The sequence below is a fragment of the Bos indicus x Bos taurus genome, chromosome 8 (genome assembly GCF_003369695.1).
Source record: "Bos indicus x Bos taurus breed Angus x Brahman F1 hybrid chromosome 8, Bos_hybrid_MaternalHap_v2.0, whole genome shotgun sequence".
Classification (NCBI taxonomy): domain Eukaryota; kingdom Metazoa; phylum Chordata; class Mammalia; order Artiodactyla; family Bovidae; genus Bos; species Bos indicus x Bos taurus.
The window spans coordinates 104,089,749-104,103,114 of NC_040083.1; the positions used below are offsets into that span (position 1 = coordinate 104,089,749).

The following is a 13,366-nucleotide window of genomic DNA, read 5'->3' on the forward strand; positions in this document are numbered from 1 at the left end:
AGGAGTACGTCAAGGCTGTATATTGTCACCCTGCTTATTTAACTTATACGCAGAGTACCTCATGTGAAATGCCAGGCTGGATGAAGCACAAGCTGGAATCAAGATTTCTGGGAGAAATATCAATAACCTCAGATAAGCAGATGACACCCCCCTATGGCAGAAAGCAATGAAGAACTAAAGAGCCTCTTGATGAAAGTGAAAGAGGAGAGTGAAAAAGTTGTCTTAAAACTTAACATTCAGAAAACTAAGATCATGGCATCTGGTCCCATCACTTCATGGCAACTAGTTGGGGAAATAATGGAAACAGTGAGAGACTTTATTTTGAGGGGCCCCAAAATCATTGGCAGGTGGTGATTGCAGCTGTGAAATTAAAAGACAGTTGCTCCTTGGAAGAAAAACTATGACCAACCTAGAGAGCATATTAAGAAGCAGAGATATTACTTGGCTGACAAACGTCCCTCTAGTCAAAGCTATGGTTTTTCCAGTAGTCATGTATGGATGTGAAAGTTGGACTATAAAGAAAGCTGAGCACCGAAGAACTGATGGTTTTGAACTGTGGTGCTGGAGAAGACTTTTGAGAGTCCCTTGGACTGCAAGGAGATCCAACCAGTCCATCCTAAAGGAAATCAGTCATGAATATTCACTGGAAGGACTAATGCTGAAAGTTTCAGCTGAAGCTGAAACTCCAATACTTTGATCACCTGATGGAAAGAACCAACTCATTGTAAAAGACCCTGATGCTGGGAAAGATTGAAGGTGGGAGAAGAAGGGGATGACAGAGGATGAGATGGCTGGATGGCATCATCGACTCCATGGACATGAATTTGAGCAAGCTCTGGGAGTTGGTGATGGATAGGGAAGCCTGGCATGCTGCAGTCCATGGGATTGCAAAGAGTCAGACACGACTGAGCAACTGGAATGAACTGAACTGAAGAGATGGATTATATAGCAAATATTACATCTGACTTACAGAAAAGGTTTAATGAAACCAGTCAGGGTTTGTCTTTTTCCAAATTCTCTAATGGCAGGGGTGGATTTTGTCTTTTGAAAATTTGCCCTCTCTTTAATCAGCATTCTTGACCCTCTTGAGTGCTGTGAAACATTCGTAAGAGAAGATGGCTTTCAGTCTTTTTAAGTTTTTTTTTTTTTTTTTTGGTGGCTTATTTGGTATTTTTTCTCCAGAATAGGGCCCATGTTTGAGGAGATTTTCTTTGGTTACTTATTTAAGAAATATAGCTATGGAACAGCTGTCAGATATATCGGGAACTGTGCTAGACTATGAGGACTGAACACTGAGTAAGACTGACGGGGTCCCTGCTGTTGAGGACTTTGGATGTTGGAGAGGAGCTATAGGGAGAACCAGGGTGAACAGTAAAGTGTCATGCAGCTAAGGATGGGGCGAGAGTGAGAGTGTACAGCAGGGGACTAGATGAGGCCAGAAGATCCAGAAGGACTTCGTTAAGGAGCTCAGAACAATGATAGGAGTTAATCAAGTAAAAGAGAGTGAAATGAGCATTCCAGGAAGAAGGAAAAAACATATGCAAATACTTGGTGGGAAGGCTGAACACAGGTTTGAGGAACTGGGAGAAGTTCAGTGTCATTTGAGCAGAGGACGTAGGAGGTGGGAGGTTGGTATAAAGGTGTGGTGCTGAAGAGAAAGGCAGGCTCTAGAGAGAGACAGGGAGAAGGCAATGGCACCCCACTCCAGTACTCTTGCCTGGAAACTCCCATGGACGGAGGAGCCTGGTGCGCTGCAGTCCATGGGGTTGCTAGACACGACTGAGCGACTTCACTTTCACTTTTCACTTGCATGCATTGGAGAAGGAAATGGCAACCCACTCCAGTGTTCTTGCCTGGAGAATCCCAGTGTCGGGGGAGCCTGGTGGGCTGCCGTCTATGGGGTCACACAGAGTCCGACACGACTGAGCGACTTAGCAGCAGCAGCAGCAGAGAGAGACAGAGCTGGTTTGGAAAGCTTGGATTTTAGGAAGGCTGGGCTTATAGCAGCTGGTGCATGGATGTTGAAAGGTGAATGTTCACAAACCAGGGCTTGAATCCCAACTCTGCCACCCCTGGCCTGTGTGATGTTGACCACACCTCTGTGTCTCAGAGTCTCAATGTAATTGTTGCCTGCAGTGTGGGGGTAATAATGCCTCCCTCCTAGGGCTGATTTGAGGATTGAATGAGTGAGTACATGACAAGTATATAACATATAAGAGCTTGATAAATGATAATTATTGCTGTCAGTTCCAAGAACAATGGAAAGCTGTTCTTCTGTCTGGAGGTATAATTTGTAAGGAGTGAGACAGGGAGGTGAGTTAGGAGGTGATGGTAGCTGAGACCAGAGGACCCACAGATATTGGACAGATATTGATTGGATGGGAGGTAGGAAACAAGGGTCATGGGAGTCTCGGGTAGTCCTTGGAATTTGGACATGGGGATGGTGACAAGTGTGGGATGTGTATCATGAGGTCGGTTGTATACAGGTTGAGTTTGTATCCATCAGGGATCAGTTGCAGGGAACAGACGTCACTCCAGCTTGTTTAGCAGGAAGGCATTTATCCCAGTGTATTAAATGGCTTGGGCTTCCCAGGTGGTGCTAGGGGTAAAGAACCTGCATGTCAATGCAGGAGACTTAAGAGATATGGGTTCAATCCCTGGATTGGGAAGATCCCCTGGAGGAGGGCATGGCAATCCACTCCAGTATTCTTGCCTGGAGAATCCCATGGACAGAGGAGCCTGGTGGGCTACAGTCCATTTGGTTGCAAAGAGTTGGACACAATTGAAGCAACTTAGCGTTTATGCATTAAATGGCTTATGGATCATCAAGAGGGCTGAGGAAACAGAATCCAGGTTGAGCTCTCAGGAGCAACCTCTAAGGCTGCTCCTAGGAACTGAGCCTCTGTGGTCCCTGCTGTCTCTTCAACAGTCTTGCAGTCAGGAAGTTGCCCCCTCTACAGCCACAACATCACCATTTCAAACAGGAAACCACCCCCAATAAGGAAGCCACTGCTACTGCCAGCTCTAGAACCAACGTGAATCTACAACAGACCATGTCAGCAGAATGCATTCTCCTGTCCTTACAGCCAGGCTCGCCACACCTGCTAAGCTGGATATTGGAACCCCGGCAGACCCCTGCAGCTACAAGATAACCACAGCCCTGCACAGCTGTGCATGCTGAGTGAGTGGATGAACATCCCAAAATCTAAGACCAAACCATTCTAAAGCCTGAGCTGCAAGGGAATAAGGAAAGTCTGTTTTTAACTTTCCCACCTGTGAGGCAGGGAAAGCTTGAACGGTTGTGGGATATGACTCATGAGAACATTATAAAATCAATTCAGGTGGTCACAACAAAATTATTTCCGTAGTCACAAATAAGGGTAAGTATTACTTAATGAAATGTTTGTCTTTGAGGTGTGTGTGTTGTTTGTATGTACACACACACATGCAGTTGTTTGCAAAGTAAGGTGTTTTTTCCCCCCTGGGTCAAGGCAAAAGAGTGAAACAGAGCTTGAGAGCCACTGCACTAGTCACTGAGTTCAGTCTCCCACTGCAGGGTCTCAGAACTAGAGCACAATAGCTACTGGACTGGACTGGATTTTAGGAAAAGAACCAAACTGAATGTAGAGATGATGCAGTCACTGGCAAGAAAGTGTCATTTGAAGGCAAGGGGGTTGGTTCAGTCACCCAGAGAGACAGTGTGGAGTTTGAAGAGAAAAGGGACCTGAGCCAAGGAACATGGATGTTTAGTCTCGGGAGAAATTTCCTTCTGGTGTTGCGTTTACCCCTCTTGCAGACTAGATTTTTCATTCATTCTCCAGAAAGAGAACCAGGTCCAGGGGAGCCCTGGAGTGATTTGGCAAGACGTTCCAAGCACACGCTAACTAGAGCTGATTTTGCAGTAGCCTGGCAGAGCCGTGGCACACAGGCTGGCACCTGGCCTGGGGCCTGGCACCACACTGGCACTCCGGACTTTGTGTGGGATGGTAGCACAGAGCAGAGAGGTTCTTAGGAAATACAGAAATGGCTCTTTGGATTCCAAGGCTCCAGCTTGTGAGTTGCGACCACAGAGGACTGTAAACCCTCACTGGTCAAGGTGAACGTAGTAGCTTTAGGGTGCTCTTTCTAAGTTTTAAAGAGAATCCCTTTGCTGTATTGAAAAATGGCAACAAGGGATGGGAAGTATGCAGGAAGATCCTTATTGCAGCAAGATCAGAAGGCAAGCCACATCCTTATCCGTAGGAGAATGAGCATACTCTGATGTATTCAAACAATGAAATAGTATAATAGCAGTTAAATGAATGAGCTATTAATAGATCTGTGTGTGTCAGCTTAGATAAATCTCAGAACCTTAATGTTATATGAAAATTTCAAGTCACAAAATGCCATATAAAGTAGGATATCATTTATTGAAAAATTTAAAAACACACAGACTTGTACTATATATTCCTATGGGAAAACAAATATAAAACCATATACGTGAAAGTGTTAGTCACTCAGTTCAGTCATGTCCAACTCTTTATGACCCTGTGGACTATAGCCCCACCTAAGCGCCTCTGTCCCTGGAATTCTCCAGGCAAGAATACTGGAGTGGGTAGCCATTCCCTTCTCCAGGGAATCTTCCTGACCCAGGAATCGAACCCGGGTCTCCTGCAGAATAGCAGGTGGATTCTTTACCATCTGAGCCACCAAGTGAAGGGAACATGCAAACTCCCAGGCTGTATTAGCTCTGGGGAGGGCACAGGGAAGTGAACAGAGCAGGGAGGCTTCAGCTCTACCTGTATTTTTTATTGTTTAAAAGAAGCAGAAGCAAATATAGTAAAATATTAATAGTTATTAAATACTGGTGAGTCATGGGAGAAATACTACTTTCTGTTCTTTTCATAATTAAAAATAAATACAAGAATATATAAATTTTGCAGTGCCCAGAGCAATAATCAGGCTTCTTCCCCTGACCCCAGGTTAAGCAGATGACCCGTAAAACAATTATTAGGGGAAACTGTATACACACACACATACACATATGCATACATAGAGTATACATATATGTACATGCATACACACATACCTACTTACACACACATATATACACTCACCTATCTATGTAACCTCAAATAAAACAAAGAACTTTTAATTTTTTTACTGCAAAATATTGTTCATATCATATATTTCTTCATTTTCCGAGAGATGAAACATTTACATCATGGGACCCTAAACTTTTTCCGTGATTTGACCATGTACAAAAATCTAAAGACCACCTGTCTCACATTAGAATGATGATCCTGGATTGTTTTGAGAGAGTCAGGGAGAAACAGAGGAATCCCTGAGGACTGAGGCCTGCCGCAGGGCAGTGCTCCTCTATGCTCTCAACAGCTTTGTCCCCAGTACCAGGACAGTCAGCAGTGTGCAGGGATTCCGGAAGCCTCCCCCGTTCGGTGAGTCCTGCCCAGTTTCTCCAGCACCCCTTTCTTTAGTGCCTGATCCTATCAGCCCCCCCACTGCCCCCAGATGTACAGGGCCCTTCTCCCAGCCAAGAATTGTGTGATGCGGGGATTCTGAGAAGGAATTGGATGAGGAAGTTACAGAGGCATCCATGTGTGATGGAGAAATGGGGTGAGGAAGAAGTCACCAAATGTGGAGAAAGACAGTCCTGTGGATTTTCCCAAGGGCAGAAATACATTTATACTCACTTGTTATTATTCATCAACTTGTCCATCACCCTCCTCTGCAAGTTCTACAAGTATAGTTTGTGCGTGTGTGTGTGTGTGTGTGTGTGTGTGTGTGTGTGTAATTATGTGTTTGGGTTGGGAGAGGGTAGAATGAGTGAGCACCAGATGAGTTTTTACCAAAGAGGCATACGTTCAGGCAGCCTGGACTCCCAGTTTGAAAAATGACTTATTTTACTTGTGTAGATGGTGTCATTTGCTCACAGCATTACCAGGGGGTTGGTAACACTCAGGGAGTGACAGAATTCCATTTTAAACTTTCTAGGCCATCCACTCCCTATGGGTTGCCATTCCCTTCTCCGGGAGTCTTCCCAACCCAAGGATTGAATCCAGGTCTCCTGTATTACAGGCAGATTGTGTACCATCTGAGCCACCAGGGATTCTGTATTATCCCTACATTGGGTTATTAATGATTATTATTCTAATTGTTTGTCTTGCTACTGGATTCCTTTAAATTCTGTGTCTTCAGATGCTGGCTTTCAGGCCATTGCCCGACAGAGACTGAGATTAGGAACCCCTCAGGAGGTAAATATCAGGTACCTCTGCTCTGGAGTGTTGGTTAAAAATGAAAATGGAAACTTTCTCAAGTTAATATATGAGACAGTAGAAAATTTTCCACATGCTTAGGTTGCAGATACTTTTTCAAGAATGCATGAGTTGGTTTAAGCATGATTCTTTTGTCCTACAGAGTTAGGGTGTAAATGCCATGTGCCCCCTTATTCTGTGGCTTCGGGTCCTCAAAACCGATGTTATTTTGTTTGTTTGTTTTGTTTTTTTATCACAGACCACTTGATTTGCTGAATTCAACATCTCTTCCAATGCCCACTCCTCCCAAAAAATCTGCTCCAGAAAGTGTTGAAGAGAAATGTAGACTTCACTGAACATTTCTTAGTGGAGACCTAGGAAGCGGTCAATGTAACACCTGGCTCAGCAAATTACTTTAATCTTTCCCTTAGCCGTTTTTATTCTCCGAAGTCCCTCTCATCCACACCACCACTGCTGTTTTTACTTCCCTTCTTTTAAATCATTTCTAGCCCTTCTCTGACAAGCTTTCCCGAGTTCCTACTCCTTTCTCTTCTTTCCTCCTAATTGAGAAAAATGCAAATTTTACTCCCTTCCTTTACATAGCAGTTAAGGCATTGCTTTTTCCTCTGAAGCATAACTTCACGAGCTTACATTTCAAGTCAGTGGTCCTTCTCTCGAGCAAACAAGGTGCTCCCTCGCGGATGGACACATGTAAACGTAGGTTGAAATGGCCTCATCACCCAGATCAGGAGAGGAGGCGGCCGTTAGTCACAAGTCCTCACCATTTTCAGTCATCATCGTCTGTCAGCAACACAGTGAGGCCTTAAAAACCCTCCACAGAATGGTTTCCTGAGAGCTGTTTGAAGTGGGGAAAGAGTTCATGTGGGAGACAGCAGCCGCTCTTCTCTTACCAAACGGCTGATCACCGTGGCGGCTGCGCGCTGACTGAGTACTTGCCGAACACATGGCACTTTCCTGACGGGAAACAAAAGCTGCCTGTTGTCTTATTGTCAGTCTCAGTTCCGGCAGAGTCAAGCCTGGCCGGGTGGTTTTCCAAATACCCACAAGGTATTAGATTCAGGATGGTCAGTTTTGCACACTTTAGATCCTACTGTCCACTCCATTTGTCAAGCAAGGCGCCCTGAACCTCATCCCCAAATCCCGAGTGACATGCCAGCCAGAAGGCTCCTAAGTACCATCAGTTTTATGCCAGTGTGGGGGCCTTTCCTTTGGCTGGGGGCTTCGGGAACAGCGCCTGGAATCTTAGTTCTCAGGTCTGTGATGAGAGAGACCTTTTTTTTTTTTTCCTGCTCTTCTGAGATGGAGGAGACTTGGAAGGGTTAAAACTCAGCCCCTTGGCTTTTCTGACATGAAATCCAAGTTCCAGGGAAGGGAAAGGACTAGCTCCAGGTCACACAGTGAGTTAGTGATTGGGCTGGGCCTAAATCCATCCCTTCTGGTTCCCATGCGTGGCTCTGTCCACCATGCCACATTGCGTCCCCACCTTCTATCTGGACGATACTTCACTCAAAAGTCTCTTTTTAACCCTGAGTTGGATCTTCCCAGGGGATGGAAGTGTACTATTTAATTCCCTTTGTGTTTTCAGTCTTGGCCTAAAGTTCTCTTGTTTTCCCCAAGTGTCTGGAAGGATAAGTGCTGTGTGGTAGGGAGTTGCTTTCTTCCCAAAGGCCAGGAGGGGTGGTTCAGTCTGAACTACTGTATAAGAAGAGGGACAGCACGTTCTCAAGGGGAAAGGTGTTTGTATCCACATACTGGAATTTATCCACCTTGACTGATATGGTGGTGTTGACCTGGAGGTGTTCCAACAAGAACTGGGAGAGGTTCTGGTATATGTTCTTGGTTTGTGCTCCAGACTCACACACTGTCACCAGGGTCTGCTTTTTAACGTCTTTGTTGATGAGGAGCTCCAGCTTCAGGTCGACGGCATGCTCTGGGCATTTCACAAGAAACTGCAGTTGGCAGATGATGAAGTACCAACCTGGGAACTGGATCACCAGGTTCTCATCCTGATATCTGACTCCATGGATGATGCCATCTTTGTTCCAAGACAACTGGGTTTTGTTTATATGCTTTGACACTGGAAGGAGAAAGACAAAAGGACCTCAGAGTCATTAGGCAAATTTCGGATGCAGATTGGAAAATTTGAAACTTTTATTCAAGGTTCCCCATTCAAGCCCCATGTTTTCTGTAATATTGCCTGCTGGTTCAGCTGTCTGGAATACCTTCCATGTTACTCCTAGGCATTGCTAAATGTTTAAGGTACAGGTACAAAACCATCCCTCTGCTTTTTCTCTAAAGCATAAAGCTGAAGGGTCAGAAAACACACAGTCCTAGACCTTTACCCCCTCCAGAGGTAATTGTTTTCCACTTAATCATTTTATCATTCTATTATTATTATTATAAGGTTTACTTTTCCCTTTTCAGACTATAAGTTCCTGGACTGTATACCTTATAAGTTTTGGGCTATCATGGACATATATTCAATCAATCAATGAACATTTGATCAACAGGGGACTGCTATCGGGTAAGCATTGCACTAAGTATCAGAGAAAAAGCATTCAGTTTGGTTCAGTTAGTAACCAATTCAGGGGTCAAGAAGTCTAGGAGAACCTCAGTCTGTTCTTTCACATTCAGATGCATCCCTTAACTATTCATTTTCTGAAGTTTTAAATGTCTTCCTCTCTTTAAAAGGGCAGCCAGACATCATTGTGCAGACCTCTTAAGTTCACATTAAGGGATTCCTCCCAGCTGGGATTTATAGAGGAGCAGAGAATTAGCAGGCCCTCTAAGCAGACATGTTGGTGTCAGAAGCCAAGTCTCTGAGTCTTTTCACTGACAAGTTAAAATCAGCCCTGATGGGTCCAGGTATCTTTCAGAATTGGGAAGCTGGGATGTTCATTTTAATTGCTTCCCTTTAAACCTCATTGCAATTCAACTGAAGAATGAGAACTAATCTAACTGCAAAATTGAATTTTGAAAATGAGCAGGATGGCTATTGCAGAGACTCTTGGCCATCTCCTCTGTACCTCATCTATCCTAGCATAAATGCCTCTTATTATTTCGTCTCTAAGGGACCTCTTACCTGAAGCATGCTGCAATATGCAAGTGGGGCCTGTGCCAACATGGTCATTAAGCTATCAATCTGGACACCAGGAAGTTTTGTGACTCTCTTGTGAATGACTTGATAGAGGCAGAGATTAAGAGCCTGCTTCCCATGTATGCGGGAAACGACAGTACCCTTGGCCTGCAGGCCGTAGATGAATGAAGAAGGGTGGGGGTGGAGCACCGATTCCCTCACAGGCCAGGGAGGCAAACTTAAAGGAGTGGATGAGGTTTAGGAAGCAGGAATCTTGCAGCTTTTGAGAGTAATGCTCTCCCCTCTCCCCCTATGCCATTAAAATTCAAATTATAAAAATTATCACACAGGTTAAACAAAATACACACGCAGGTCACATTTGGCCGTGAGCCTCTGCTTGTGACCTCTGGCCCAGAAACCTGAGAAAGGCCGCAGGAGTGACCCTCATATGGTTGGGGTTCCTGGTTTTGGTTACTGACCTTGGAGGTAGGCCCATGATTTCTTGAATGGAGCCCTTTTCAGGATACATGAGATGTCCTCTGAGCAATTCCCTGAAAATAAGACCACATGTTAAATGCCTCTCTCTGCTCTGGGAAAAGGAGATAGCAGATCTTTTCCCATGACCCTTTGATGGAGACAATTACTATTCTGCTTCCATTTGGGGGATAAAAGGAAAACCTGTTTATTTCTCATTTTGCCATCAAGTACCTTAGGAGTTTTTCTCTTTAAACTTGATTGCTTCCACATGGACTTTTACAAAAGACTGTGGAAGTTGGAGGAAGGAAACCAACAGGGCCTGACTTCCTATATGTACCTGGTGCCATTCTTGTCACTTCGTATACTCCACCTCACTGGATCTTTGCAACAGCTCTGTGAGAGAGGGCTGACTAAGTCCCTTTGGGAGATGGAAAAAAGTGTGGGCACTAGACAAATTCAGTGCATTGTCCTATGTCACTCGGCCAGGCAATGGCGGTTAGAACACTAAGGCTGGTAGTAATTATTGCCATCCTTCCTTTAAGAGTGTGCTTCTGTGTATTCCAGCTGATTGAATTCTCAGAATAGCTCTGCAAAGCTCACCCTGATGTCCAGACATGGTCAGCAATACAGCAAAGGTCATTGCAAGTTGGAGGAAACCCTGATATCCACTCCCATGTCTATCTGATTTCAGAGACCAGACTTCCTCCCCAAGGCCATTTTGCCAGACAGAGGAGGTAAACACATCCTGGTGTTCAATTTTAAAAGGCTATAAGATCATAGAGACCTAAGCAGGCAGCCTGCTATATGGAGCTTCCTTGGCAGGGAGAAAAGACAATGTTTATGTCATTGTGGAATTTAAGAAATCAGAATATTTTAAATGTATTCACTGGTGATGGCAGCTGCATTTCTTAGTATAGTAACTATTTTGTATGCACAGAACCAAGCCATACATTTCCTGCAACGACTCATGAACTCAGCTTATTCTGGGCATTTTTTTCTTCTCATTGAGTCTTGGTTTCCGTAATCTCTAGAACTGGCAGATCTAGGATCTAACATTGACATCTTTTTGATGGTGTCACCAGAGATGACAGAGACGACCGATGATTCCATCTGTCAGAGACTAGGCAGCCATTCGGTTGAGGCGGCCACATCCTAGCGGGCTTGCTCACGGGGATTTTAGAGTAGCATCTGTTGGACTCACAATCTTCCCCGTTGCCCTCTGTCCTGGCCTGGGAAAATCCCTCCTGGTCGTCCTTACAGTGGGGGCTTGCAGTGGTAGAAAGTTAAGTGAAGAGTTCCCCCTGCTGTCTGAACAAGCTCACTGCTAGAGGCACCCCCCAGCAGAAGCAGGGGTCTGTCTTCATTCTTATCTCCCCTGGAGGCATGAAGAGGCTCTGGTCCACAGGTCTCTTGGGTGAGGAGGGCTGGAGGGCCAGCTGCCCTTCTTCTTTCGTTCTTTTGATTTTACCCCTCACTCATCCTCCAGCTTTATCCTGCCTGCAGCCCACACTCTTGGGGTGTGCAGTCATAGCAAGGAGGCAACGAGGACTGCTCCTCCTTATTTTTTTTTTTTTTTGAGCCATGCCTCACAGGGCTTGTGGAATCTCAGTTCCCTGGCCAGGGATTGAACCTAGGCCAAGGCAGCGAAAGCCTGAATTCTAACCACTAGGCCACCAGGGAACAGAGGGCTGTTCATTCTTAAATGTGCTGTGGCTATGAGAAGGCCCAGCCTTCTCTTTTTGGGGTATGGAACGTCAGGTCCAAAGGAATCGCAGAGAGACATGTCTGGCTGTGTCTCTTTGCTCGGAACCCCTTTCTGACCCACTGTGACTGCGGGATCAGGGCCAAGCTCCTCCCCATGGTATTTGTGTTCCGTTGTGTTCTAATCCCTAATGAACTCTGCAGTCTCCCCCCTCGCCTTCCCTCTTCCCCCTGTTGCCTCTTGAACTTGTCCCACCAGTAGCAGCAGTGGTGCTGGGAATAATAGTGCTAGCTAGTACATAATGACGGATGGCTATTTTCTTTTTACTCGGCTAAGCCTGCTACATGCATTCTTTTATTTCATTCTCACTATCACCCCACAAGAAAGGTACTCTAGAAACTTCTCTCTTGTATATAAGGAAATTGAGTCTTTAAAAAGTATGTGGCTTGTCACATTTTCACAGCTAGTCAGTGGTAGAGGGGCAATTCAAGCTGAGGCTGTCTGACTCTAATGCCTGAGTGGAATTTTGACCATTCTATTGGAGGTTGGGCCCTTGGGATGCCCCCAATTACACCATACTGGCTTTCCATTTCATCTGGAATCCCCCTCTTCACTGGCAAGTTGTGCCTTGTTTAAAGCACTGCCTGGTAGCCACCTCCTCTGGGAACCCTTCTCTGACCTCTCCTTCCATTTATTTGCCTTCTCCATTGGACCATGAATCCTCAGGGCAGAGACTACTGTTTCCATACCCCCACTGCCAGCCCAGAAGATACTCTGTAAATGTTTGTCGAGCTGAATCATGTAGTCTGTCTCTGCTCCTTCCCTCTGTGGATGTCAGCTCAGCTCTCAGGGCTTGAGGAAGGGAATGCGGATGGTTGGCCTGGCCTCCCCTTCCGGGCTGGATGACACCTGGCTTCATTCTGTCCTTGGTTCTGCAGGTCAGGTTAGATTACATGGGAGGTTAAGCTTCAAGCCCTCGGCTCAGGCCAGCATGTCACACCGTGAACAGCTCTCCTCCTTGGCCAAGGACCCCCTCACACCTTGCCACTCGTGGCATCTGTCAGGTGAGCTTCTCTTAACAGGTGGATGTAGAAGTACAAGCCTGGACTCGCCTCTCACACATGCAGGTTCTTTTTTTTTTTTTCTTTCCCCTTTGGTCTTTGTATGTTTGTTGGGTTGACCTCAGCTGTAATTCTGAGAAACCCAAGGATGGAAAAAAAAAACTTACTTTTGAAGCTTTTGCATTTCCTGAAGTCAAATGCCATGGTGTATCTTAGTTTTTCTTTTCTTTTTTTTATCTTAGTTTTTCTTAAAGAATCTGTTAGATGTTTCGAAAAGAAGGGAAAACAGAGGCAACTCTCTCGAAGAATGACATCACTGAGTTGGCTAAGGGAAGGGACTGGGGAAGCAGGGCTCCAGAGGAGCTCTCGGTGGAATGGAACTGCTGAATGTGGAGAGGAGCCTGGGGAAGGCACGCTGCTGGTGCTTATCGACTTTCAAGGCTGTTAGGAGGGCCAGGGCTGATGGGGGCTGGCTCTGTGGGCCCAAACAGCATGGCTCCTGGAAGTTTTAGGAGATGATGCGCTCAGCTAATGGCGGACACCGCTCTTGTTCCCATTTCCCGGAGGAGGCAGTGGGAAGACTTTCATTAAGGACATACAACACACATTGCAAGTCACAGTGCTGGCAGCTCAAATGTTGGACCAGTTAGTGCTGTTCAGAGATGTGTTGGGCTGGTGTGAGAGTCATGTGGCTCTTGTCAAGACCTAGATGAATATTCCATGGGTCATCAGCCATGTGGCTTTGAGTCTCCTTATCACCCTGTGAGCCCATGATGTA

At 45.6% G+C, this 13,366-nt stretch overlaps 1 protein-coding gene across 1 annotated transcript in view; it reads right to left on the reverse strand.

Annotated features, from left to right (window-relative positions):
• Positions 1–6,672: 6,672 nt before the first annotated feature.
• Positions 6,673–13,366, reverse strand: part of TNFSF8 (TNF superfamily member 8) — a 29,089-nt gene continuing 22,395 nt past the window's right edge. Inside the window, exons 3-4 of the mRNA XM_027550620.1 lie at positions 9,828–9,899; positions 6,673–8,349 (exon numbers count right to left, since the gene is read on the reverse strand). Coding sequence (XP_027406421.1) covers positions 7,955–8,349; positions 9,828–9,899 — 467 coding nt within the window. The 3' untranslated portion in view covers positions 6,673–7,954. The remainder of the gene's footprint in view (positions 8,350–9,827; positions 9,900–13,366) is intronic.